Raw genomic sequence first — 27,706 nt, forward strand, 5'->3', positions numbered from 1 at the left:
TAAAGTTAGAGGTTTACTTTTACTTTCCAACATTGTATATCTATTCCCTTGTAGTTGGGTTGGCTCGTTAATACCCTCTACCTTCTAGAATTAATTATGCACATTTGCAAGCAAAATATATTTTTCTCCTTCTTATATTATATGAATCTAAAGCGCACGTTAAAAATCTCAACTTTTTTGTCCATTAAACGGGCCAATTCATTAAGTTGAACTCATTTTTTCATTTTCAAACAAACAACCGCTTACTAGTATTGTAAAATAACATAACTTTTGTATTTATTTACTTTTTTTATTATTCTAAAAAAATTATATATATTCTTTAAAAATTAGACCCATTTTATAATTTTTTTGTTAAAAAAAATAATTTGATGTGTTTAAAAACTAAAATATAAAAATTAAAAGGTCATCTTATCAACGTAATATTTGTTAGTCAACAGAGATGTACTTGTCCCCATTACTACATTGAAGCCCAAAATGAACTGAGCCAAACACGAACACCCATTCTACCAAAACAGCCACCATCGGACATCGAGGCCAGCAAAAACAGGTTCCCATTCTTTTTCCGAATTCGCAAAGATCTGTACAGATTTTCTAAAAATTTTGTTATGTTATGATGTATGTATGTGGTTGCAAATTGCTGCTGATTTGTGCCCTAAGAACCGGTCCACAATAAACTCTCGAGTTCCTTCGCTCACACAATTATTCGCCTCTTTCAATTTGGAATCGAAGGGTAGAAGATATCCATCATTCATATAATCTATTTTGAGCTGCTTGTTGATAGTCGTAAAAGGTAGTAATAGTAATTTTTTGATACCTGGGTTGTGGGAAATTTTGATTCTCCCCATTTCTGATTTTACATGAAGATGAAGATTCTTGCTTTCATCTGGAATCGGTTTTTGAGTGCTTTGCTAATTTTCTGATTGAGAAAACTTTGCTTTGTTCTCAATTTTTCCGAACTGTTTATGACTCTTTAGTCTTTATGATTAGACTAGGAGATGATACGTTCTTAAACAAGTAGACTAGGAGATAGGAAATAGATTCTTAATTGGACCCGAGAGCTTATATCCCAAGACTAAAACAACTGGACCTTAATTTCTCATATTATTGAAAATTAGTCCCTATATCTTTAGATATAAACTCTAATTCCCAGATTACACGTACCATGTAAATTAATATGATAATCATAGATAGCATCCCCTCACACTGCAGTACTTGAATTCTTTGCTTAATCACTATTATTCAAATCTTTGGAAAAAAGCTTGTCTTCACTTTAGAACCTGTGGTCATAGTTCATCATTTCTAATTGCTTTATGTTATTGTGCATAGCTATTATCACTTAGAACTTTTGAAGTTGATTCTTAATGGATATGGGTTTTCTTAAACTAAATGCCCAAGATTTTTGAATATTGGGTGAGAATATTTCGGCTGGTCTTACATGGAAATGGTTCCATTAGATTCAAGAAATAATGGAGATGATATCCAACCTACCTGAGTTTTAATTTAAAATTCTCTTCAGTTCCACTTATTCTGCCAGGTAACTTTGAAGAAATTCTACTGCCAAAAAAAAAATAAAAAAATAAGGAACCTAATTTTTAGTCAATAATAGCAAAATGAAGGGTATTTATGTTTTTATTTTATTCCCTTTGTGTTAGTTAACAGATTCTGCCAAGATCTTTAAAAGTTATTCCCTAGTACAATTTCAACATGGCATATCACCACAAAAAGAATTGAAAGAAGATCTATTACATTCTATAAGTATGGCATACCAAATGTGACTGTATTTAATATTGTTCCAACATTAGACTTGGATAGATGATGTATTTATTCATTGTGATGCTTGTGTTCTTCTGAATTTTGGCTTTTCTCGAGGGAATTGTTCAAATTTATAACCATTGATTAAAAATTCAATGGAACTGTAATAAAATACACACGTATATGTAACAAACCATGAATTTGTTAAAATTTACTCCGTTGATATTCCAAACAACTGTTATTACTCTGCATTATTTCTCCTGCGCATCCCTCACTTTAGAGGAGCCAAACTCTCTGTTCTTTATACTGATTTTTCACCATCATCAGTTATCTAAAAAGTAGCATGTGCAGAGTCTCTAAACTGACTCCCAAGTCCCTTATAGTTATGGTCACTAATAATTTTTAAATGTTGAAAACTTATAGTTGTACATATTATTGTATCTCTATTATTTATTGCCAATTAGTTGCAAGTCTTTTCATCCCTTGTAGTGTTATAGTTTCTGGTTTTGTTCTTTCTCTGCACCTATCAGATCTAAATCTAATTGGCCCTTTTTAATTTGGGTTAAAAGTTTTAGGAGCAAAGAACTCAGGAACAGATATGACTACTAGACGTGTTCGTTATTCCCCTCTTGCCACAGATGAGGATGATTATATCGGTGATAGGAATAGACCTTTTGACCCAAGATTTGATTATACACCAAAAGCCTTGGATAAAGTTCCCTGGAAATCCATTGCCCTTGCACTGTTCCTGTTATTCCTTGGTACAGGACTTCTGTTTCTTTCATACTTTATCTTCACTGGTCATATGGGGGGAGAACGATCTCAAGCATATGGCCTTTTAGCCCTAGGGTTCCTTAGCTTTCTCCCAGGTATGTTGGATTCTCTAAATGTCATATGCATTATGTATGTTAGGCACTCTAGTTTAATACAAAAAGAAATTAATTGTTTTTGACAATTATTTGTTGGTAGTTAGTTATGCTGCTGAGCAAAAAAAATAAAAATTGTTGGTAGTTATGCATTAAAAAAAAAAAAAAAACTTCGTACCCCATTGCCCAGAGGCTCTTCGCTATGCGAAGGTACGGGGGAGGGATGTTGTACGCAGCCTTACCCTTGCATATGCAAAGAGGCTGTTTCCGGATTCGAACCCATGACCAACAAGTCACCAAGACACAACTTTACCGTTGCACCAGGGCTCGCCCTCGGTAGTTATGCATTAAGAACTACTAAAATGTTTTTTCACTCCAACTGCCTTTTAGCTTTACACCGAAACACAGAAAGCATGCCAATTTTGTCAAATATTCAAATGAGTTTGGTCAAATTGGGGATGGTGATGCACTTTATGATTGGCAGAAATTTTTTTCATAAATCATAAACTGTGCAGCCTCCTTGTGTTGATCAACCTTTGCAATGAATCATTAAAAAATGTTCCAAAGTAATGGGACACGCCAATACTCAATGGGACACACCAATACTCACCAAGAACATAAATTCTATAAAAAAAGTTGCCACTTTGCAATGAAAGTTACATGCTATATTTGAACTAGAATTGCAAATAATGAGGTATGCAATTATGGATCCATATCACCTGTCCTCATTGACTATCCCACCACTTAAAATATGCTAGCATTAATACTATAATAACACAATTTATCAGCTGACACTTTAATGTTCGCTTTTCTTTGGTGAGAGTAGAACTAGAGGTATGGAATGGGGACAGGTGATCTTCATCCCTATGATTATGTTTACAATTATGAATTAATTATTCTTTTCATTTTATTTATGTATGGAATGATGCTGCTTGCCATTATTTTTTACCTGTTTTATTTGCTCTAGAGCTTTAAATATCTAACTGCTTTTGTTCATAGACGCTTCTTCAATAATAGAGAACAATTTAGTTTGTATCAACCGTGACTATGCAGATTTTATCATATCTGTCATGTGGATCTTTTGCTGGATAAACTTGCAACATAATTTTATTGATTTTTGGATACAGGCTTTTACGAGACTCGAATTGCATATTATGCATGGAGGGGTGCTAAAGGATACCGCTTTTCTGCCATCCCTGATTATTAGAGTGTTATAATAAATGAACAATAGAGCTATACCTTGAAAACTTAAATTATCAAATTTGGTTGCAACTTGTATGCTTCAATGGCACAGATCGAAGTAAATGGTAGAAAAGTGTAATCGTACTACTACTCGATACTTAAGTAATTAATTCGGTGACAAAATTTATAAAAATTATGCATTGAAGTTTGAGTTTAGAAAAATAAGCTTAAATTGTAGCGTGAAATTGTTTCTTATAGGTAATATTATTGCCTTTGGCCTATCAAAAAAAAATATCATATTGCCTTTGTGACTGTTTTGTTCCCTTAAACTGAACCCACTTCAATGAGATGGGATCAACTCGTGATTGACGATTGGTTGTGACAAGGTTTGCTAAGGATAGTCTTTGGGAATGACCCTCGCACAATTTTATTGAGATAGTTTAAAATATGTGATTATTTAATATATGATAAAAGTGAAGAGATTATATAACTATAGAGATTGCACTTCTGCACGGAGATCCTTCACATGTGCAGCTGAATTGTAATCTCTTGGAATAATTACAAACTATAGGTAGCCCCATTGAACACTTCAACAATTAACTAATAATGTTCGGTATCATGGGTGAATTTTTTAAAAACCTCTCTACCTTTTCAATTTGCTGTTTCAACTACCGTATAATAACAATCACTTTCAATCGTGCATTTTTCATAACTACCCAGGGCTTAGGTAAATGAGGAACGTGTGGTAAGATCATTTTGGTCGGGGATAAGGTCAGATGAAAGCATTAATATAATTGTTTTTGTAATCATTGTGATTTAAATTTGTGGTGACGCTACACAGTGCACAATAATATTGCTTTTCTTTTTGTCCATTCTTTTTATTCTGTTTAACGGTAGAGAGAAATCAAAGTAATAGTAGAGGAGGAAATCAAAAAGATAACAAGGCCTTCATTTTCAAAGTTTAAGAAAAGAAGGATCAACAAAAGTCAACCGGTTGCATTTTCACTTAGTCTGTCAATCTTTTTCTAAGACAGTATATGATTATTGAACAAATGGAAATGGCAAATTTGCCCTTGCATACCGTCTTAATTATCATTACAACCATCCATACAGACAAATAAACTTGTCTTTCCATAAAATATAAAAATCAAATTTATTTTACAAGTCTGTCTTTAACTAAGACATGATAACATAGCCTTGTCATTAACATCACAAGAAACAATTTTGATTTTATCCACTACACACAGGAGATAGAGATAAGTCACTTGACTATCGAATTTATAAGTCTCACGTGTTCTATGCTATGTTTTTCTCCCCTCCAACTATGAATAAAAATGAGAATTTCAACAATCTTTTTTTATATACAAAAAAACAGTTTAATAAAATGAGTAGACATTTAAATAATAAAACATTCATCCTTTTGATTCCTATGTTCTTTTCATAAATTAGAGTAAAAATGGGGGAAAAACCAAAGAAAGAAAAGAGAGAGAAAAAAGGAAGTGAAACCCATTTTGCTTAAGAACTTGTTTAATTGATTAGTAGCATTGTAGCAACCCAAGTGAGGCGTTATTATTATTATTATTTGGAGCAAAAAAGAAGAAAAGTTGTAACTTGATAGATTTTAACATTCAAATTATATTGGCACCCCAAAACCCACTAACCAAACCAAGTAACCCTAGTGAGCCATTAGAGCATACAATGAGAGTTGTTTAATGGGTTGCTTATAAAAAAAAATATTTTAGTATGTCATATATGATTTTGAATTGCTTAAAATTGAAGAAATTTTTTTGTATAAATAACTATTCTATTTCATTTTATTTATCTTATCATTCTATTGAGATTATAAAATATCTCATATTTATAATCTTGAGAGTCTATTCAGTTTCTTTTTTCGGTTAGGAACCAAATAAGGTCTTATAATTTTTCTAGAGATGGAAATGGGTGTTTACTCATTTTAAAAATAAAAGGACTAATCAACTTGAAAACACAATCTAAAAATTAAGATATGATATGTGTTTCTTTCGTTAATTCGGATATGGCATCGACTTTGTCCTCTTAGAAGAGAAAAGGATCAATGACTTTTAAACGCTCCTTCATAAACTAAGGCATAATAATTTTCATTAAAAAAAAGCGACAGAGATTTATTTTTAATTAATATCTGCATTCTGCATTGCGTGGGATACTTTTCTTTTGATTTTTTTAATGCATTGTTTTTCTTTTGATTTTTTTAATGCATTGTTTTTCCCACCAAATTATCAGAAACCTAAATAGACTGAGGCTGAAAGTGATATAGGCTGATCGAAAGCACCTCTCTTAGAACTATTCTACATTTATAATCACAAACTCAGCTTCTCTTTTCTTTTCTTTTCTTTTCTTTTTTCTTTATTTACTCTAACGAATAATCATAGCAAAAAGAAAAAAATAGCAACATTCAAAGAATAGACCAGCATAATTCTTCTCTCAATCTTTCATTTATTCAAACCATACAGATGCAAGTCATGCGTTCCCTTAAGGAGCCTTTTCTGTTTCTCTCCCTGCAAAACGTGGGAAAATTCTTTCAAAGTTTTAACTTTTCCCTCAGATATATCGAATAAAGAGAAATTATTAACACATTCTCTAATATATTTTTTTAGTATAATTTTTACTATCAGCTAAAATTTATTAAAAACTGAAAAGTTTCAAATCATTTTTATTTAATAAATCTTATTTATAATTTTATGATTTGAAAAAGTTTTCACTAATAAAAAAAGTATATTAAAAAAATATAACAATACCAACAAAATCTTAAAATCTTAAAGAAGATATAAAATTAGTTAAATGTTTAAGAAAGAAGAAAAAATAAAAAAGATGACGAGTTGAATCCGATCTGTTAATAAAAATTAACAATATTTACCTGTGACATCATTCAAACCAACCCGATTAAAAGAATAATGTTTTAGAAATATTGTTCAGTAAGTATATTAAAAGAACTATATTAAAAAAATTATTACTAGCAATCTTCATATCGAATATAATATTCTCATATTTTACGATTCGTCCAAAATTAGGGCAAACTATAGTCCCTTGAATTCAGCTGCAATTCCAATTTCCAGTATCCTGAAACAAAAAATAATAGTGATGATAAGCAATATAAAATAATAATAATCACTGCATTCAATAATAATAATAATAATCACGAGATAGAGACAAGGAGGCAGGAATATTGCATTAATGTGTATTATTGAGCCCTCGGTACTTCCATCCTATCAGGCTTAGCTTCAATGTTTTTTTATTATAGGAAAGCTTCAATATTGTTATTTGTTACGTAAAGTGAATTTTATAAGCAATCTCACTTTTCATTTGTCTCGCATCGCATTAAATGTTTTTTTTAGAAAGAAAAAAAATCTTAGTCCAAATTCATTCTAACCCATCTTAAACCTGATTAGTTGATTTTGAATTTTCTGTATTTTGGTTCATTTCAAAGATTCTATCGAATTTGTTACTTTTCCTCATTTGTTACAATTCCTATTTCCTATTCTCGTTATCAGCCGAAATAGACCCCATGAAATTTAAATAAGGTTTGAAGAGTTTATTTATATTATATTTAATTCATCTTATAAATGTAATAATTACAAAGAAGAGCTGACAAAAAATAACTGATAGTGATATTTATAAGTTATTTTCACCTTATCTCATTAAACTTTTATTTTTTAATAAATCATGACGGTAACAAAATTTTAATCTAAAACTTTATGTAAATTATTTAAACTTTAGTACTCCTATACCAACAATAATAGGTTTTATCATATTAAACTTTTCAACGTAACGGAATAATTGATAATTTATATGAAAATAAGTTATTTTATTTTTTTGTATGTTTGGATGTATGTTGATAAAATTAATTTTTAATGAAATTAATTTTGGTTAAATTAATTTTAAAGTGATATGATTTATGTTTATATGTTTCAATCCAAAATTTTGAACACAAAAGTTATTTAAAGTTATTGAAACATATAACCAATTCAGAACTTAAATCAGTTTTTGATTATTCTTTAACCTAAAACTAAATATATAAAAATATATCCAAAATCAACCCATAATTGATTTCCCAATGTGAAATCAAACATGCGAATTCTCTTTAATTATATATAAAAAAAATTCACAGGCATTGCTCTGTACAAACTCTTTAGGTATTTTTATACCAGCAATCTCTTATGTTCGAAACTTGTGAAAAAAAACACTAGTTGTAAGAAAAAATTCCATAAAAAAAAGGATTTTTAAAGTTAATGCCATTTATTTTTTGACTTTTCATTTGTCTAATAATTAAAAACTTTGAACAACATATAAAAAGAAATGAAGTAAAAAAACATATAAAAAGAAATATTAATTTTTTTGTTTTTAATATAATAAATATTTTTATTTTATTTTTAAACTAATAGTTCAAGGACACTCATTATATCTTACATATTCATGAACTTCCAATCCATGTACGAGGTCAGAGCAACCAAATTTCTGTGCTCGATGTGTCAAAGATACTTGGAATTTCCTTTTTTTTTGGGTAATTTTAATCTTCTTTTTCTTTTGTTTTTTCCGATAAAATCAATCAGAATAAATAGTGTTGAAAAATAGAAAACGAATCAAAAGAAGAAAATTCAAAATTGTCTACCTTGCCTAGAAGGATCCAAACACATTTGGAAGCACTAAATAACCCAAAGATCTCTTTTTCCCTGCACCTTCTCATCAATCTCCTTCAAAATGATAATTTATCTCATTTTATTGTCTTTCTATTTTTTTATAAAAAAAACTATTAATTAAATATTCATTTATTATTTACTTGACCAGCAAGTTCTTTTTCATTTGTTAAAACTTTATGAAATTAGATATTTCATTTTCTGTGAAAAAATCAATTCATTAAATACTGTTGAAAATCATGGTCAGAATTTGAGCTTTTGGCAACTATGGACAGAAATATGAACTTTTCGTATTTGGAGGAGAAGCAATCCTTTTTCGGTTTCGCTGTTTCCATTTTCAGCTTTGCTCTTGTGTTTGAGCATTTGAATCTCGACAAAGGTTTCACCTTTGGGTGTGTGATTCAACACCAGCTATAGCTGGGGGAGTGAAGGTAAGGTTGTGAACATTAATTTGCTTGAAGGAGGGTTTGTGAACTGAATTGCTAAAAAAGGGTCTCTTTTTTTTCGGGAATTATTAATTGGTGTTTACTGGGATTAATGAAACCTAGCTAGAAAGGAAAATGATGGGAGAACAAGGGAGTGTATTTTATATATATATATGTAAAAATTTGTGTATTGTTTTGTAGTGGTTAAATTTGTGAAAAAGGTAAAAGGTTTTTTCTTTCTTTCTGGGTATACATACTAAAGGGTTTTTGAGAGTTCAGTCTGCTTTGAGATTTGTGTTTTGGATGATGGAGGAAGCTCAGGGCAGTTCTAGTTCCCTGCCACCTTTCCTCACCAAGATTTATGAGATGGTGGATGATCCTTCAACTAATTCCATTGTTTCATGGAGTGCCACCAATAGGAGTTTCATTGTTTGGAACCCACCAGAGTTTTCAAGGGATTTGTTACCCAAATACTTTAAGCACAACAACTTTTCCAGTTTCATCAGGCAGCTCAACACTTACGTAAGCAAATTCGATCTTCTTCATGTTTATGGATTTGATAACTTGTTTTCTTCTTCTTCTTTGTTTTGTTTTCTTGTTTTCTCATGAATGGTTTGATTGCTTGAACTGTGACATGGTTTTCTGTTTGATCAGGGCTTTAGAAAGATTGATCCTGAACAATGGGAATTTGCAAATGATGATTTTGTAAGAGGTCAGCCACATCTTTTGAAGAACATCCATAGGCGCAAACCTGTCCATAGCCATTCTTTGCAGAATATCCAGGGTCAAGGGGTTTCTTCGCTGACTGAATCAGAAAGGCAGAGTTTTAAGGATGAGATAGAGAAGCTTAAACATGAAAAAGAACAACTTCTTCGGGAGTTAGAGATGCATGAACAGGAGTGGAAAATGTATGAGGTACAATTACAACACTCCAATGATCGTTTGGAAAAGTTGGAAAAGAAGCAAGAAAATTTGGTTTCTTCTGTCTCTCAAGTGTTGCAGAAACCTGGGATTGCCTTAAATCTCTTGCTGTTGACAGAAAACATGGATAGAAAACGGAGGTTGCCAAGAAGTGGTCTCTTTAGTGATGACGCTAGCATTGAAGATCATATGGAAACTTCCCAAGTATTACCAAGGGAAAATGCAGATGGTGCTTCTATTTTCTCATCGAGCACAGAACGGTTGGATCTCCTTGAGTCATCCATGACGTTTTGGGAGAATATTACACATGATGTTGGTGACGTCTTTGTTCAAAGTCATTTAAACTTGGATTTTGATGAATCTACAAGTTGTGCAGATAGTCCAGCTATATCTTGTGTGCAACTAGAAGTTGAAGATCAGCCTAAGTCACATGGAATCAACGTGAGTTCTGAGCCAGCTGTAGTTGCGGCTCCTGATCTTGATGCATCAAAAGAACAACCTGTCGAAACAGCTCCTCTGACTACTGGTGTTAATGACATATTCTGGGAACGATTCTTGACAGAGAATCCTGGTTCGTCAGAAATGCAGGAAGCTCAGTCTGAAAGAGAGGATTCTGATGGCAGAAGTAATGCCAAATTTTGGTGGAACATTAGGAATGTAAATAACCCTCCAGAACAGATGGGGCATTCTTAGCAAAGCAGAGCAAACTTAGTTGCAATTGATTATTCCTTTTAGCTTGTGATGCCCCTCAATTTTCATGTAATAAATGTAGGTATACATATTCTATATTTTTGGTTAAATGATTGCATCCTCTATAGAATTTAGTCAATTTTTATACTGCTCACTCTCTTTTAGTTCTACTGTGCTAAAAGTATGGTTCGTTTTTCTACACTTTTCTCCCTATTGATCCATTCCTTATGTTGCTTTTCCATATAATAGAAACCAACTGCATATACCATCTGTTGCGGTCTCCCACAGGTGGTGGTGGTGGCAGTGGTGGAATCAAGATCCTAAGTTAATGAGAATAAATTATAAAAAATTAAATCAATGGATTTAATTATATAAATATAAATGGAATAAAATATAAAAATAAAAGATTTTATTTACAATTTTTAATTTAAAAGAAAATTTATTGATGAATTTTTAAAAATGAAAGGTGTAAGTATACACCCTCAAATTAATGTGGGTCCGACACTGCCTGCAGGGTGGTACCCGACCAATATTGACATTTAAAAAATATTGACATTTAAAAAAGGGTCTATAATGTGATTTTGTTAAATCATGTAATGGATGACATTATTTGTAAATAAGATAAGTGAGAAAAGAATACATACCTATTACCCCATATCGTACTACTTGTGAAGAAGTAATTGTAGTAAGTACCTTTTGTCTTGTTTGGGATTAAGGTTGAAGAGTGGTAGTACTTGTCTCTTGCTTTCACTATGAACACGAATATTTTTTTAGATTATTTAGGGCTATGTTGCTTCACTAATTAGGATGGAAAGAACTGTTGCATATTGAATTTATGAGATTTAAATGATACTACCAGGCTTAAGAATATCACATTTAAAAACTGATTACTGAAATTGATAATTTTTGTATTGGGAGCAAGAAGATATTGTGAGTAGATACTTTTAGCTCCAATTTCATCATTCAATAATTTTCACAGGTCTTCTGATTAATAAATTTATAGTCTCGAGTTTAGACAATAGATTACTAGAAAACTAGGATTTTTCATATTAGGAAATACAAGATAAAATGATTTATGATTGTGAGTGTGTACACACATACATACACATTCTGGTTACGTATAATGTATGTATTTATCAACTTTCTTTTTCTAAATAATTTTTTTTATCCATGATAGTCCATTTAATTTTTTTACCGAATCTGGAGAACATGTCAGTCATGCCATTTTGATATGTTCAATTGTCCATTAATTTCTCTCTGCTTTTTCTTCGATTATTGCTATTTTTTATTCCCATGATGGAGTTCTGGTTATTTAGTTCATATTTCTGGCCTTCGTTTGGATTTGACTATTACATGTTTAGATTTGCTTATTTTAGGGGCTCGATTTATTTTGGTCATGAAGCTTTCTGCTAAACCATGTGATGGCATGATGTGCACCTAATTTCTTGGTGGAGTCCTTATTTTACTCTTGGCTGATGCATTTAGCAGTTTGTCTTTATTTTTTTTTATTTCAAATTAGGTATATAGAAAGTAGAAGAATATGAGTATGCTAGAAACAATAAAAGAAGTTCCTATTTGTGTTACAGACTTGTGAATTTAAGTTGCTGATAACTGATTAACTTGAAAACGTGCAATTTATATTGATTTATACTTGAGATATCTCAGGCATGTGTATTTATCTGAAATGTCAATGGCTGTGATTTGTGAATCTTAGCTTAATTTCTTAGGAGTATTGTATCGGCGTTATTATGACCCTGAAGCTAAATCTGAGCTTAATTAACTGATTTTTAGTATCTTGTATCTAGGGGTGACAGGGATTCAAAGGTGTAAACCCAATTATCAGCTATTTGTTTGATTGTTTGTGTAACCTACTGTCATCATCCAAGGGAGCATTATTTATTTGGTAAGACATGCATGTTTTCTATGTTAATTTATAAGTTTGTTTAATTTTTTTTAATGATTATGTCAGTTAATTATTTAATATATCATATAGTATTAAAAATACATTTACCAATTCGACGATGATTCATCTCAGGAATTTAATGAAATTTTCTAAACATTGCTTACAGAGTTCAAAGAACTTCCAACATATTTTCAGCAGTTTTGTATCTATATTTAAAGCCTTGGTCGTCACGAGTTATGTTTTTATTAGGGTAGTGTTATATATATTCTCAAAATACACAAAACTTCTCGCTTTCAAAGGCCTGCAGCAAAATACCAAGGCTGTGATGAAATTATGATATGCTAATTTGAAAATGTAGTTGCCCAGCAATTGGACATTTAAATAACTTTTTTCGTCAATTTTCTTTTTTACGATTTTTTTTCCAGTTCCTCGAGCCCCGAAATGCAAAACAAAAATTAAACAAAAATATCCACTGCAGTTGAAATTTCATCAACTTTTAGTTGTTTTTTTTCATAACCGCTGGTATAACTTTTATTTATTTCATGAAGTTTCTTATATATAAAAAAATACTATCAAATCAGTGAAACAATCATTAAAATGTTTTTGCTTGCAACTTTTACATTTTTGCTCACAAGTCACAAGTTGTAATCCACTTCACTTTCACAACCCACCGAAAATGAAACTGAATGGGGGTAGTGGACAATTGACCCAGTCAAAGGCAAAACTAAACCGTAGACTTTGACCAAAAGTGGAAGATCGCATCATCGCATGGCCAAATCATTGTGCTCGTAACTATGATTAGTAAATATACAATTTGGCTGTGAAAGTGAAAAATATGTGTTGATTTAATCCCTGTATATAATCTTATGAAATGTGCAAAATTTATTACAATTTTTTCCCCTCTATTGACAGTTGTTAAGATTTTATAATGAAATGATTGACTTGGCGTATTAACTAAACTTATGAAGTGTTGAATGTTGAATGAGCAACGACATGTATATAAAAAATATGCAGAGTTTCAATACGAATTAGGTCTTCTACAGCGTAATTAAGATTGTTTAATATAATATTAGTGATTAGGTTTTTATGTATGTTAACTTTGCACATAGAGTCTTGAATATCATAGACTGAGAAATGAAAGAGAAAGATCAAAATGTAAAAGAAACAATCAGGGAATTATGATAAGTTAATCTTCAAAAGATAAATGATTTTTGGGTTGATGATCATCATGGTTATTACGATAGAATTGCAGGTCAAAGCATAAAGTCTTCATGCAACATAATTTAGGAAATTGATAACTTTATATATATATACGCCTAAATCTGCTCATGCCTCATGGTGCTTAAACTCAACTTTATTTATTTATTTATTTAAATAACAGAGGTGACACACACATATTGAATTCTAAACCACTAGGTCAGTAAAAGCTTTGATACCATGCTAGATAGATATGGATTAGGTGTAACTTGAGTCCAAAAATTAGTCTAAAGAAAAGAGGGTTAGCCAAACTTCACTAAGATTATTTTGTCTGGATTTCTAATAAATATGGGTCATATTAACGCGAGTAGTATACATACCCAATATAGGTTTGATCCTTATTACCGCTACGAAAAAAAAAAAAGACTAAATTGTATATATGGAATCCATTAATGCGGACTAAACAAATACATATTGCTACCTTAATAAGTTAGGCAAAAAGATTTTTAAATGTTAATTCTTAGTTGCTTTAACATTTTTTAATCAAAATATCGCTTTATACTATCATTTTAAACTAATATTGTTTAATTAATATTTAAATATTTTTCAAAATAAACATTTCGGTGACTGATTTAGTTTATATTTGATTGTGTTAGGAAAAAAAAAAAGAAACTAAAGTAACAAGGAATCACAGTTTCAGAAACTAACTTTGTCATTTACTCGAGACTCTTGTTTAGTGGGCTATGTCTCTGGTTAGTGAGTATTGAGTAAGAACTTCTAGGATGCTGCCATGCTGGCACGTGATGGGAGGACAATATGTAGCTAAAGTTCTAAACGTTTGATAATATAACCAAAAGGAATGCCCATGTTTTAGGATAGGTGGTAAGTCTATAAATTAAAGGGTTCATGAAAACAATGCTAAAGAGAAAGCTTTAATGATTCAGAAATTGGTTGGCTTCAACAAATTAGTAGTATCGATTAGTGGATCTAGCTAGCATAGACTCGTGCCGTAAGTTGTGAGACAATGTCAAGGAGTTAGCTTTGTTCATTTCTGCTATTTTTATGTATATATCAAAATATCAAGTTGCTGAGAAAAAAGCCTGCTGTAGCATGGTTCAAGCAGATATCATTGAAGGGCAATGAAGCTTAATTGCTTCTTCCTTTTAACAGTATCCCTAGTATTCTTCAGGCATTGTAACTTGTGAATGCCTGACTTGAAAGCAATTAGATGATGGGTCTTGTATCCGCAAGTGAATTGTAACTCAATGCTCTTAGAAAAAGAAAAATAAATATCATTTCATTTCATCTCTTTTCCTTCCTTTCCCTTTTTCCTTCCCAAAAAGCCATACATGATGTGCATCATAGCAGTGTGTGCATTAACTCTTGTTGGCTAATATTGTCATTTGGATTCCTAACGTAACACCTTCTTCAAAAACAATGCTACCGAATGCGGATTGAATATACTACTGAGCCAAACATTTGCTAGATAATTAATCATGATTAGATTGTCAACAATTCCACCATGCTTCCAAATAACTACTAACAAGAGTTTTTTGTGCATGTTATGTACATATGCATGCACATTGCACAAAGAAGAAATAACTCATATTAATAGTTATTTGGAAGCATGGAGTTACTCGAGATCGTGATGATGCAATTAAACTTGAAATTTATGGAAACACAATTACATGGAGAGAATATTGAGTTCCAAGAAAAACTAAAGCATAGCAAGAACTACATATATATGGTTTTAGAACGAATATTCATTGTGGTCAAGCCAGTAAACTAGACACAGGTTTTTTTTATTCATAGTAACTCCATTGCAAGTTTAGTTTAATACCCAAACCACCTCGGGTCATGTCAGACCATACCTGCCGGAACACTTTGATGATGAGATCATGATACTCATCTGCATTCAAAGTCAGATAACATGCCAACAGATCTTCCATTTCTTCTGGCTTGCTAATCTGATTCTCAATGATCATCTCAATCATTGAATCTCTGAAATCTTGCTTTGGATCCAATGAGGACTTGATCACAGCAAAGCTCTCTAATCCTGCTGTTTCCTCCACAGTTTCCTCCCTTTTTTTCTTTGTCTTTAGTTTTGCTTTCTTCATGTCTTCTAGAGCCTTTATTTTGCAGATTTCAACCTTGGAAACCATCCTTGGAGAATGTATTTTGACCCTAGAGCTTGGCTTTTGTTTCCTCCTTTGAAGTTCTCTGCTGGGAGGAAGATGATGTGGTTGCTTCTGCCTCTTCAACTCCTCAGATTGTTTCAAGTTCTGCCTCTCAGAACTCATTTTCTTGGGAGACAGCCTCTCAGTTTTCTCAATCTCTTCTGTAATATTTCCAAGGATAGGATTCTTTGAAACTGATGAAGTGGAAAAAGCATGTGTTCTTGGGGTGCAAATTGTTCTAGGTGATTCATATTGCAACACATCTTCTTTTTCCACTGTTTTACTGGATCCAAACTCAACTTCCTCCACTTCTCTTCCTAATGTCAAGAGTTGCTCTTGAAAAGCCTTTTGTGCTTTCCTCTCAAATCTTCTCCTTAAGTTTTCATATTCCTTTTCTCTATTGTACTCATCCATCTCCTTTGAAACCTTCCCATCATTCAGCAACTTTCTTTCTTCTCCAAGACCAATATTATCCTTCTCCTTTAACTTGAGTGTGCCTTCTCTCTTTCCATGTTTCTTAGCATCCCTTCTAACACCAAGGCAACTTGTGGTTGAGCAGGAAATGACTTTAACATTATCATCAATATCTTTATTCTTCTTATCCTCATAACTCTCTTCATTAAATGGTAATTGTCTACAGAAAGCACCATCATCATCCTTTACACAATATTTATCTTCTCCATACTCACAAGAATACTGTGGTGAACCACTCTGCTTTGCCTTGTGCTTCGTTTTTCCAGCACTTTCTGAATTGATTCTCATGTGCTTGAACTTTGACAACCAAGAGAAAGGAGATGCATGAGAAATGAAAGAAGAGCTAGAAGAAGAAGAAGAAGCTGAAGAGTGTTTTCTTCCTCCCCACTTCATCATTATTTGATTTTTTGGCAAGGTGATTATCCTCCTTTTGATTTGGTTAAGGTTTTTACTATAGTCTGTGGAAGATAGAAATAGAATAGAAAGAATCAAAACTCAAAGTGGAAGATAATGTTGTTTCATAGTGGCATAACTCTGTGAGACGTAGTAGTGGGACGGTTAGGATGTTAAATGGGAACGTGGGTTTCCTACTGTTTTCTTCTGCTGTTTTTCAAAAGACACACAACCACCCAAAACCTGTGACCATTTACCCACTTTTGATGCTTTTTAGTTTATACTTGCAAAAAGGTTATGTGCCAATGAGGGGACCTCCGTTTGAAGGTCAAAGGATCAAGTAATGGTTACATATTACAATTTATTGCTATTGATTAAAGAAGAGGTTAGAGGAGAAAGAGAAATGTTACACTCTTTGTTTACTCACTCTTTTAAATATAGTAATATTTTTATTAAATGAAATTCATTAAAAGATAATAAAATTGAATATCTCACATCTTATTTAATTATGTTTATTTTTTAATTAGATTTACAGTTTTATTTTGGTATTTATATAATTTTTTAATTTAAATTTTTATGATGCAGATAATCGTGATAAAAGTTCAATTCTAAGTTCTAACTAGATAACAATATAAACGGCACCTATAAAATATTATGAAAGTTTTTTCCAAACAAAAATTAAGCTGTGTGAAAGAGTGAAGTAGGACATTGTCTTAACTAGATTTGCTGGCTTGTACGCCATTTATATTATTAACAGCTAGTTAGTGTTACCTATACCTGAAGGTACAGTCCTTAACAGGGCTCTTATCGTAGTAGCCCATTTAATTTTGATATACACGAAGGTTAATCTTTTCTTCATTCGCATATATTCTTGTGTACACGAAGGAAGAAGGGTGTGGCAGTATAAAGGATCAAATTTTCAAATCTTTCTCATTGCTGATTGAATTTCTCAATATTAGCTAAAACATTTCAAAGCCTTTTAATTAAGACCGGAAGTGAATCTTTTTTTCATTCACATATATTCTTGTGTAAAATGACAACCATGGAGAAGGGTGTGGCAGTATGAAGAAACAAAATTGTAAATTGGTTATTGAATTTTTTGTTGTTGACTAAAACATTTCAATTAAGTGAATAAGTCAGATCTGCAAGAAGTCCCACCCTCCACCAATTTTGTGATTTAAGCTAGGAACCCCTTTGAAATTTCATCCCAGTTAACTATATCGTTAATTTAATATATGGCAGATGGTTCTAATTTCGCATCCCTCTGTTCGGAAGGCCAAAATTATGCTCGTGAAATCATTGTTCTTTCAGCTAAGGCTCTTACTCATTAAGTTAACTATTGGCTTCAAATGCATTTTATGGTGTGATAATGGCAATGAGCTGGAATTGCTAAATTTCAATCAATGTTGAAATAGATGGATAATCATCACTTACTACAGTTGTGCCTTGCTTTGAATTTCCTTCCCTTGATCATAAAACTATTTATTAAAAGCAGCTTTTAGCTTTAAAGAGAAGCGCCAAATTAGAGGTCCGTTAACAGAGCCCGCTCAAAGGAACATTCATTTTTAGCCAAATACAAAACATTTAGTATTCATGAGTATATCTAGATCCTGAAAGTGTATTTAGCACTTCAAGAAAAACTAACCGAAGAAGTGTTTCATATGTGCCACAGAAGTAAGGAAACTGGAAAAATGATCAATGGGAATATTTTTCTTTCCCTTTATATGTACTACTAGTTTTTTTTTTTATGAAACCTCATGTATGTTATGTACTATTGCTTATATAGAAGGTAGTTATTAACTTATTAGTGTTATTATCATTATGATTATGATGCTTTTTGTAATTTATTTCCAACTGCTTATTACAGCATTCAATTTGGTCTTGAAAATGATCAAGTCCATATCATCAGAAAAATCCGATTATCTTGCAGCTGCTAACTCTACATGTTAGGCTATAATTGGTCACTGCACTGCAATTCTAAGTACGAAGTGATTAAAAACTTTTGGACTCCCAACCAAGTAAATGAACGAAAAGTTGGGTTTGCCATTTTCTTTGCGTGCTGGTAAAGAAACGCACAATTTTTTTTCTTTACCTTATGTGAAAGAAACGCTCAAATTTTCCACATAACAAAATTTGTCTATTTTTCTTTCTTGTAATATTATGCAGTCATGTTTTAATATCACAAGACTAGAATAAGATTACCTTCTATAAAAGAGCTAAAAAAAACTACAGTCATGTTAATTTAAAGGGAAATAAGGATCCGCTTACGTCACCTTCATGTTGAGATACTAAAAGAAAGGAGTAATAAGAAAGTTCAGGCTCAATTAAACACTTAATACTTGCCATGATTTTCCATACTCGTTGGCAAATGGTCCCAGCGTGAGATTTCTTATTTTTTTCACTAATGGTTAAACATAGGAACTTCAAACTTGGTTAAAAAGAGAGAGAGAAATAAAAACAAACTTTCTAATTCACTTTTTCTAATATTCTTTATTATTGGCTAAAATTCGTTATAAAATACAAAATTGTGTTCGCCTCACTTTGTTTTAGAAGATTCACTCATTATTTTGTACTTTTGTAGTAAATTTTAACTAATGGGTGAGTATAATAGAAAAAACTATGTTTGAGAGTGTAGTTTGAAAAAGAAAAAAAAAAAGGACATTTTGAATTTTGCTGCAGTAAAGTATATTGGAGCTGTAGGTGATCCATGAACAACAAAGCTTGGCCCTAGATTGGAAATCAAGTAAAGGAATCGGAGCAATAAGTTTCCAGAAGAAAGCCCAATAGGCAATGGCTATCAATTGCTTTCACATTTGTAAGGCGTCTTCGTGGGCCTCTGATAAGCTGATAATTAAGCTCTTTTCAATAAGTACAGTATAATGTACATACAGATTAAAACATGGCTATTATTGCTTCAAGATGACATCAATTATACTCAAACGGGACTATGGTCTATAAACAGACACAGTACAAGCCCATCTCTGCAACGCAAATTGACAATTAATCCTCCTATTTTAATTTAATATTTCTGGATACGATTTCTAGAGTACTTGTTTCCCTGATATGCTGCACAATCAAATTATTACATTTTCTTTTTTCCATATTAATATAAGTTAACTAAAGTCCCTAATTCCTTAATCTCAGATTTTCCCTAACAATAAACTTGATATTTTTGTTATAAATTAAAAATTGTATTCTCAATAAATCCTTTAATTTGTATATAACCGTTCATCTGAGTTTAACATTAATTATATGTACACCATTATTCCTATTTCCTTTTTTAGGAAGAGTACATCTAATTCCTTTAACTTTACACATGGAACAATACATTTTTGCAATGGAAAATAGGGATGGAATAGCATTCCTTTCTCATGGCAACAAATTAGTGAGAAATGAGGATTTTTTTAATCTTTTAATACACATTAATAGCCATTATTTTTAAAAAATTACACTTACTTCTCCTATTTTTATATACAGACCATATATTAATGCCCTTTAAAACTACAAAGCAAGAGAAATACTGTATAAAAGAAGTAGGCTTAATTTTTCAATAAAAAATGTAAATATTAGTATGATATAATAAATAAGAGAAATACTAACTTTATGGGAACTTTTAGTGTTATTATCTTGTTAATTTTATCTTACTAAAATTTCATATATTATCCGGTGTAATAAATTATGATATAATAAATAAGATATAGACAAAGTTGAGAAAAAGTATTTTGAGAAATCCAAAATTAACTAATTGCCCATGATGACCAAATATAACTAAATGAAAACCACACGTAACTTTAGACATCTAAGAACTACCCAAAAAGGGGGTCTGACACATTATACTATATGTGTGAATGTTATCATGACTTGAAATTTTGAAGATTGCGTAATTTGGGAAACAATATATCGAGTAATGTCAAGTGTAAAATAGGGAAAAACTCATCATTTACAAAATAGAACTGGCAAATGGGAAAGAAATAAAAAATGGGACCACTGGACACTTTTTTTTTTTTTTAAGAAAAAAACCAGAAGACGAGAGATTTTTATATAAGGCAAATTATTATCATAATTCACTCACATCTTCTAGTAGTAAAGTTTGTATGAAGTGATAACAAATTTATTACCACTTCAAACAGAACCTTAGATAATTATTATATGCTATATGTTTGCATGATGATAATTTGCATGAAGTTTGTTGTTCAAATTATGGCAATTTGCCTTAAATTCTGATAATAATTTACTACATCTCCATACAAAATTCACGGTAGATCTCTATGATACATATTGATTTTATTGTTTTTTAATCTCTAAGGTTCTCTTAGAAGTGATATTAAATTTTGTACTCAATTTTATTTTCAAACTTAAATTTAAAAACAAAAACTATTTGGATAAAAGAGTTTATATGATTTTCTGAATTGAATTTTAAATCATTTTAACTTACTTTTTTATAATAAAAAAATTATAGTTCTAGGTTTAATTTCTTAGAATTTGTCTCGTCTTCTTGAATGATATTTATCTCTACCTTGCTTTGATAATTCATGCATTAAAAATTGGTATTAATGATTGACAAACATAAAGTTTTAAATTACAGTCATTATTGCAGTTTTATTTTTTTGATATGATAAGAAATTACAAATAAATAAATGTGATTGATCTGATTATAGTTGTAGTCGTATTACACTATCAAACACTAAAAAAACTTTTAATTGCAGTCAAAATTATAATTATAGATTACTTTTTAAGAGTATGTGTGTATTTACGTACGTTGTCACCAATTTTCACTCTTTTCAATAGATAAAATGCAAAAGTAACAAATTTACATGTTTTTTGTGTTTTTGCCTCAAAAATGATACAAACTATGTTGGAAAAGTTTATCCAAATATGTACTAAAACTTTGGCATAGATTACTGAGACTAAATTTTATTTTTTATTATTAAAATAACACTATAACAACTCTAACAAAACTCCATTTTCATGATGAGCAAAAGATTAATCGGGTGAACTGGTCCCATTGCTGGGACATAAGACACTCCATTCGAGCTGCTTCTTTGGTCGGACAAAATTAATGATGGAGCAACAAAGTACGACTAATATAATGGCTGAGAATCAATAAAGCAATTGAAAATTAATACTAATACAGTGTTATTGTCACCATTAACAACCGTCTTTCTCCAACTGCAGCATATTACTCAACCTCAACTACCACCATGTCTCTCTGATTATAAGTTTTTGGCGAAATCTCCAATTATTTTTCATTTACGTGTCCTTTGTGTTACCACTTTCTTTCTCATTCATTTAGTCTTGAATATTAAATACTCGTTTGGTGAAGTCATGCCCCACCTTACCTCACCCGTACAATAAAATTTATCTCATGAATAGTGAATATTATGCCTATAATGGATTAATTACCTTAGGCAATTAGAGGTGTATGTAGTGTACGAGAGTATAGGTTTAAACTTCATTAATGTTATTGTACACAAATAAATAAATAAAAATGAGATGCACATATCTGTTTAATTAATATCCACAAGTTGAAGTGAATTTGTTTTAAAGTTAGATAAAATAGTTTTAATAATATTAATCATAAATTTTAGATTAGAACGTGTCTACAGATATTTAGATTTTAATAGAATGTCTGTTGTTAGTCAAGCATTTAGAAAAACCTGTAATGTGTGGCTCCAATTACTTCCCAAAAAGCGATGGCAGAAACAAACAAGCTACCATGAGTCCATGATCATTGTTTTCATGGATTGTTTGGACGGCGTGGAATCTGCAGGACTGGAATCCCTCCAACTGGTTTGAATGTTTAGAAAGGATTTATGACGAATTTTGAATCACAAAATTAACATTTATCTTCTTCTTGTAAATATTTAAGATAAAATATAAGGCACGTAAAAAGAAGATAAAATATAGGGGATTCAGAACTTATGGGGACCTGCTGCATAACCACTAAAATTAGGTTTAAATACATTTTTTTCTTGTAATTTAATGTATTTTTTATTTTTATTTCTGTAAAAATATATTTTAATTCTAGTAAAATGTGTTTATTTTATTTTTTGTCTTTAAAATGTATTAAATAGAAAAAAATTCTTTGAGAAACAATGAAAAATATATATTTAAAGCACTTTCACAACTAAAAATAAAATAATTACATTTTACAAGGTTTAGAAAGAAAAAAAATAAAAGAAACGAAAATTAAAAAAAAAACTAAATTATATAGACTAAAAATGCCTTTAAACGTTGAAGTTATTATCAATTCATCAGCTGAAAATAAATTAACGTTACAAACATATCGTTGATCACCATATTCTTCATACGGAAAATTCAATCTTTTTTTTCCTGAGACGAAAAATTCAATTCTATTTGACACTTTTTCTTCTTCTTTGGTTAATCAATCTTTTTATTTATTTATTTTTATCGAAAATATAGAGCAGAAACAATAGTTGTTTACTTTGAGAAAATATCTTTAATTTTCCCTTCTTATACAAAAAAATTAAAGGAAAATAAAATAAAATTGTCAATTTTTTATTTAAAATGAATTTAAAAAAAAATATTTATATTTTTTATATGTACTATTCTCTAAAGCAATCATGTTGGAAGAAAGATCAAACACTAAGTATATACTTTCTTATCGGGATTTGAATCTTAATGAGAGACTAATCTCTTGTATTATGTTGATAAAATATTCTGTACTCTATTTTTTTTCAAATGAAACATGTGATGAGCTTTTTGATACAGTGGTGATGTGCATCCATGGAAAGAATCTGATTGGAGGAAACCTGGTTTGGTCATCAGCGTCATAATTATGGGAAAGGAAAGAATAAGTGATGAGTCTGACGACTATCCTGCACCACTCAAAGGGGCCAATTACTTTAATTTCGAGAATAATATCCCTCTTTGAAATATCTACCTCCTAACCTCTTTTCAGGATCTTCATAAAATTACTCGAAGAATTTTCTCCCTCGTACCTTTCCCACGATACAAATGCACACTCACCCCAATTGCTTTCTCATGGATCAAAAGAGCATAGACACTCCAGGCAGGGAGCATCTCATCTGTGTGATCTACCTTCGTTTTAACTTTATGCCAATAAAAAGTGTATCAATGCCATCGTGGACAAAAAAGAATAGAACATTCACCCGTATAGTCTAAGTCTAGATTCTTCTAGGAACAGATTTAGTGGACTGTGATAACTATAGAATTTAAGAATCACATTTGATTTGAGGCATTCCTCACGTAATATCCAGCGAGACGCAACTCAATCTGAACACACCCATTTTATTGACAGAGGACTGGAGAACAAATTGAATTTATAATTAAAAACACTCTTTATATTACATAACACAAAAATATTTTAATTGTTCACACTATGGTCCAATTTAACGGTTCTAATTCAATACTCACAAATCACTAGGCTGGTCCAACCGCTGGACTTTTGGAGAGAGAAAAAAAAAAATGAAAACAGCTAGCGTAAGAAACTCATAGATTGTTTACGAATTTGTGGTTAAAAGTGATAATGTGACGCGCAAAGATGTCCCAAATTATATATGTTGATATGATTGCGTATGTGCGAGGTTCTGTCGCCATGGCCATCATCGATTATGAAAATAAGTAGAAAAAAAGGCAAGAAACAAATATGATTCCAGACATGGTCTCTCTTTTTTATGAGCATTCTCTATTCTTACATCATTTGACTCATAACATATGTGTTGAGGCTAACTGCTCAACAACACTCCTGGATCTCTTAGAATACATGATGATATTGCTATAATTTCTTATGACTTTAAATTTCAATAAAAGAATCTGTAAACACTTACAAGTTACAACAAAAATTGGGAACTTAAGTAAACACAGGAGTATTACCACTATAACACAGAAATGGACATTGGTACTGAAACATCACCCGCAAAGCTGGTATCCCTAGTTGTATTTGAATTGCTAGCAAACGCATAGCCAACACCTAATCCACCATAATGTAAAGTTGCATGCTCACATCTCTGAAAAACTCTTGCAAGTGAAGCTGCTTTTCTTCTTGCGCGTTTTGTCCCCGTAAAAAGAAGGGTTTGAAGTAATCCGGCCAAAGCTGGTGCCTTCACAACCCTTTCTGTTGCAGCTGCACCTCCACTCCGGCACAACTCGAGCATCGCTGCAACCGCATTCTCTTTACCTCTCGGTGTTCCACAACGCATCATTCCAATTAATCCAGCCACTGCTGATTCCTCATTCACCACTGCTTTGGCCCCAATTGGCTGCCGGACGATCAAGGCCAGTGCACCAGCTGCTTCTTCTGAAACTCCTTCATTCCCCAAAGCACTAACAAGAGCTGTCACTGCCCCGGCCTCGATCATTCTAACACAATTCTCAGTGTGTGTGGAAAGATTGAACAAAGCTGTCACAGCATCCTTCTTTCCTCTTGGAGTCCCCTCTTGCAACAGTCCTGCGAGGGCCTCGACTGCTCGCATCTCATCTGCAATTATTTTCTTATAGTCATGGACGGCCGATAGACTGAACAACGTCGCAGCAGCATTTTCCTTTGCCTCTGTGGTGTGTCCAAATCTCAACACATCAACAATCGATCCTAGACACCCTTCCTCGTCCATAATCCTACTTTTGTTCTTGTCAAAAATGGACAAATTGAGCAGCGCAGTCACAGAATTCTCCTGAGCAACAGCATTTCGCGATGAAAGTAAATTCCTCAGATACGGAATTGCCCCTGCTTCTGCAATGAAGGCTCGGTTTTCCTTTCCAGTTTTTGCAAGCAACCTTATTTCCCGGGCAGCCACAGTCTTCCCAGCTTGAGACCCACCCGCGAGCTGTTGAATGAGAAGCGTCGCTGTGGCTCTGTTGGCTTCAAGGGCAGCTTTGGTGGGACAGGCCGACGGGAAAACTTCACCCATCGCATCCATGACCTCTGGTGGCTCAAGAGGAACTCCATGTGCAGTGCACCACTTCACAATCAAATTCCTCAGAGCCCGGTTTGGAACAAGACGAGTGTGAGCAAGCATTTGACCTGTTTTGGGGCAAGTAGTATGCCCTTCTTCCATCCACCTCGAAATTGAACTCCGATCATAGGTTTGACCAGTGGAAATAATCACAGGGTCTCTCATCAAATCCAACGAAATTGGACAGCAAAAGTCCTTAGGAACAGTCAAAAACGTTTCAGCAATTTCCTGAGTAATCAACCTCCTCTTAGGCTTCTTCTGACTTCCACTCTCAAAACCAAGCTCATCCTCCTCAAAGCCAAAGAGCAAAAACCTGCAATATCTAGTCATAGCCACCAACCCATTAAGCACAGAAATAGTAGGCTCAATGTCACCTTCATGATTAACAATCTGCTCCTCCAAGCCCTCAATTTCAGTCCTACAACTAGCCGCATCAACAATCTGCAGCTTCTCAACATAGAAAGACCCCAATTCAGCAGAATCAGGAATCCCTCCATTCTCAAACTCATCAAGAAAGGAGAAAAACCGAAGCCTGAGAGCATCATCCTTCATATCTATAAAAAGCTTAGCTCTTCTAGACTGTTTCTGCAAGAGCTCAACCTGTTCCCTAACATCCTTACTCAACAAAACATCCTTAACAGGAAAAACATCCATAAGGGTAGAAATCTCCTGGTTCAAATCATGGAAGTGACCAGAGATGGAATGGTTCTGAAGCAAGAGCCACAACTTACTCGATTGGGCGCAGTAATCGAGGAGAATCTTGGAGCGGTAGAGCAAGAGGTAGAGCTCCTTGAGACAAAGCACCGCCGTGGGTGGAAGACACGAAGAACCCGATTGGGAATCACGCAAATACTCCAAAAGCAACTGAAAAACTTCCACTTTTCGGATCAGAGACCGCGAGTTCTTGCGCTGGAAGAAGAAACTACGCTTCGAAAAACACGACACAATCTCGTTGGCAACGGAGATGAGGGTCTGAACCAAAGCGACGTCGCTTAAGTCAACGGGGGCCAGAAACGCTTCCAACGTCGGCGACCTTCTCCGCCGGAGCGACGAGAAAATTGCCCCTGAAGCCATTCAATAAATTCTAGGGTTTCCGCGTTGAAACTCCACTTGGGGGATTTAATATGTTGTTATCTTCGATACCCAGATGATAATTTTAAGAACACCGAAGTTTCTAAGGGAAAAGATAAGAACTTGCGGAAGTTTCAGATCTGGGGTGGGAGTGAAGAAATTTTCCGGGAAAATTATTCTGGGAAACGCAAGAGAGAAAGAAAGACTATGAAACAGTTGATGGTGGTGTTGGGTGAGGGATTGAATGTTCAAAGGGTTAAGAAGAAGCGATGAGGATGGAGAATTAAAAAATGGGCCGAATCCGCGTATGAGTGCAAGAAGGAAAAGTAAGAGGGACTGAATTTCCTATGACTTTGTGTTGTTTCTTTTTTTCTAATTTTCAATCCCGTAGGAGTTTCGATGCAGCCTGCGTGATAATGACTTTCCTAAGTTTGACGGATTGATCATGCAGATTCTGGTCCATTCATTTTTTGTTTTGTTTTTTTATTTGCATTTATTTTGGGGTTAGGTTTGGTTTCCCCTTGCTTTGCTGCGACTGCGAGGCAGGGAAAGAGTAAAGCAAAGGGTTAAAGATAGGTTGGTTTGGCTTGTCAACCTAAAAAAGAAGGGTTCGGCTTTTGTAGGAAATTACAATTTTGGTGTTCTTGGAATGGCTTGAAAGAGATGTTAGTATTATTACTTATTAGTTGTTGTTACTTTATTTCAGATGAGGCTTAAATGGTAATAGATGGGGAAGTTGGGACTCTTTGCTGGCTCTGTCTTGTGTGTTGTTTAGGTTTTGACTTTGTGGGTGAAATAGTGTTTGAGGTACACCTTTCTTTGATGCCCTTCGTTTGTTCGTTTTTGCTTTCTTCGGCTATGATTTCAAACTTGCTTAAAGTCCACACTGTTTGCAGTTCCTTGATATGCGTGCATCATGTTTTGTTTCTTTTTCCCCCACAAGATAAGGAAATAGGATGGATGCATTTGGCATTTGCTACCGTTTTGAGGTTTTTTATCACTTTGTTTGCTTTAATTCAAAAATGGGTAGATGATCGTATAATTTTGGA

General features: G+C 32.6%; 4 protein-coding genes across 5 annotated transcripts; 2 read left to right on the forward strand and 2 right to left on the reverse strand.

Moving 5' to 3' along the window:
* The first annotated feature begins 423 nt into the window (after positions 1 to 423).
* Positions 424 to 3,993, forward strand: LOC100305463 (uncharacterized). Of its 2 annotated transcripts, none has more exons than XM_006593267.4 (3): positions 424 to 790; positions 2,322 to 2,621; positions 3,746 to 3,993. In XM_006593267.4, exons 2-3 carry the CDS (start codon positions 2,351 to 2,353, stop codon positions 3,823 to 3,825), a joined length of 351 nt encoding a protein of 116 aa, XP_006593330.1. In that variant the 5' UTR covers positions 424 to 790; positions 2,322 to 2,350; the 3' UTR covers positions 3,826 to 3,993. The 2 variants fall into 2 exon arrangements, with proteins under 2 accessions (XP_006593330.1, NP_001235743.1); NM_001248814.2 differs by having other exon boundaries at positions 465 to 547; positions 3,746 to 3,918.
* A 4,520-nt stretch (positions 3,994 to 8,513) lies between these two features.
* Positions 8,514 to 10,660, forward strand: HSF-29 (heat stress transcription factor 29). Its single transcript, NM_001353462.1, has 2 exons — positions 8,514 to 9,417; positions 9,550 to 10,660. The coding sequence occupies exons 1-2, from the start codon at positions 9,199 to 9,201 to the stop codon at positions 10,507 to 10,509; spliced, it is 1,179 nt and encodes a 392-aa protein (NP_001340391.1). The 5' UTR covers positions 8,514 to 9,198; the 3' UTR covers positions 10,510 to 10,660.
* A 4,590-nt stretch (positions 10,661 to 15,250) lies between these two features.
* Positions 15,251 to 16,882, reverse strand: LOC102666239 (transcription repressor OFP5). Its single transcript, XM_006594469.4, has one exon. The coding sequence runs from the start codon at positions 16,651 to 16,653 to the stop codon at positions 15,409 to 15,411; it is 1,245 nt and encodes a 414-aa protein (XP_006594532.1). The 5' UTR covers positions 16,654 to 16,882; the 3' UTR covers positions 15,251 to 15,408.
* Positions 16,883 to 24,281: 7,399 nt separating this feature from the next.
* Positions 24,282 to 27,355, reverse strand: LOC100811153 (U-box domain-containing protein 17). Its single transcript, XM_003542927.5, has one exon. It carries the CDS (start codon positions 26,658 to 26,660, stop codon positions 24,510 to 24,512), a length of 2,151 nt encoding a protein of 716 aa, XP_003542975.2. The 5' UTR covers positions 26,661 to 27,355; the 3' UTR covers positions 24,282 to 24,509.
* Positions 27,356 to 27,706: the final 351 nt, after the last annotated feature.

The sequence above is a fragment of the Glycine max genome, chromosome 13 (genome assembly GCF_000004515.6).
Source record: "Glycine max cultivar Williams 82 chromosome 13, Glycine_max_v4.0, whole genome shotgun sequence".
Lineage (NCBI taxonomy): Eukaryota > Viridiplantae > Streptophyta > Magnoliopsida > Fabales > Fabaceae > Glycine > Glycine max.

Bases quoted from the DNA above. Each gene is read 5' to 3' on its own strand.
- HSF-29 (NM_001353462.1), top strand. From the start codon at position 9,199: ATGATGGAGGAAGCTCAGGGCAGTTCTAGTTCCCTGCCACCTTTCCTC. The intron at 9,418-9,549 runs GTAAGCAAATTC...CTGTTTGATCAG, and splicing joins TCAGGCAGCTCAACACTTAC to GGCTTTAGAAAGATTGATCC.
- LOC102666239 (XM_006594469.4), bottom strand. From the start codon at position 16,653: ATGATGAAGTGGGGAGGAAGAAAACACTCTTCAGCTTCTTCTTCTTCT.
- LOC100305463 (XM_006593267.4), top strand. From the start codon at position 2,351: ATGACTACTAGACGTGTTCGTTATTCCCCTCTTGCCACAGATGAGGAT. The intron at 2,622-3,745 runs GTATGTTGGATT...TTTTGGATACAG, and splicing joins GTTCCTTAGCTTTCTCCCAG to GCTTTTACGAGACTCGAATT.
- LOC100811153 (XM_003542927.5), bottom strand. From the start codon at position 26,660: ATGGCTTCAGGGGCAATTTTCTCGTCGCTCCGGCGGAGAAGGTCGCCG.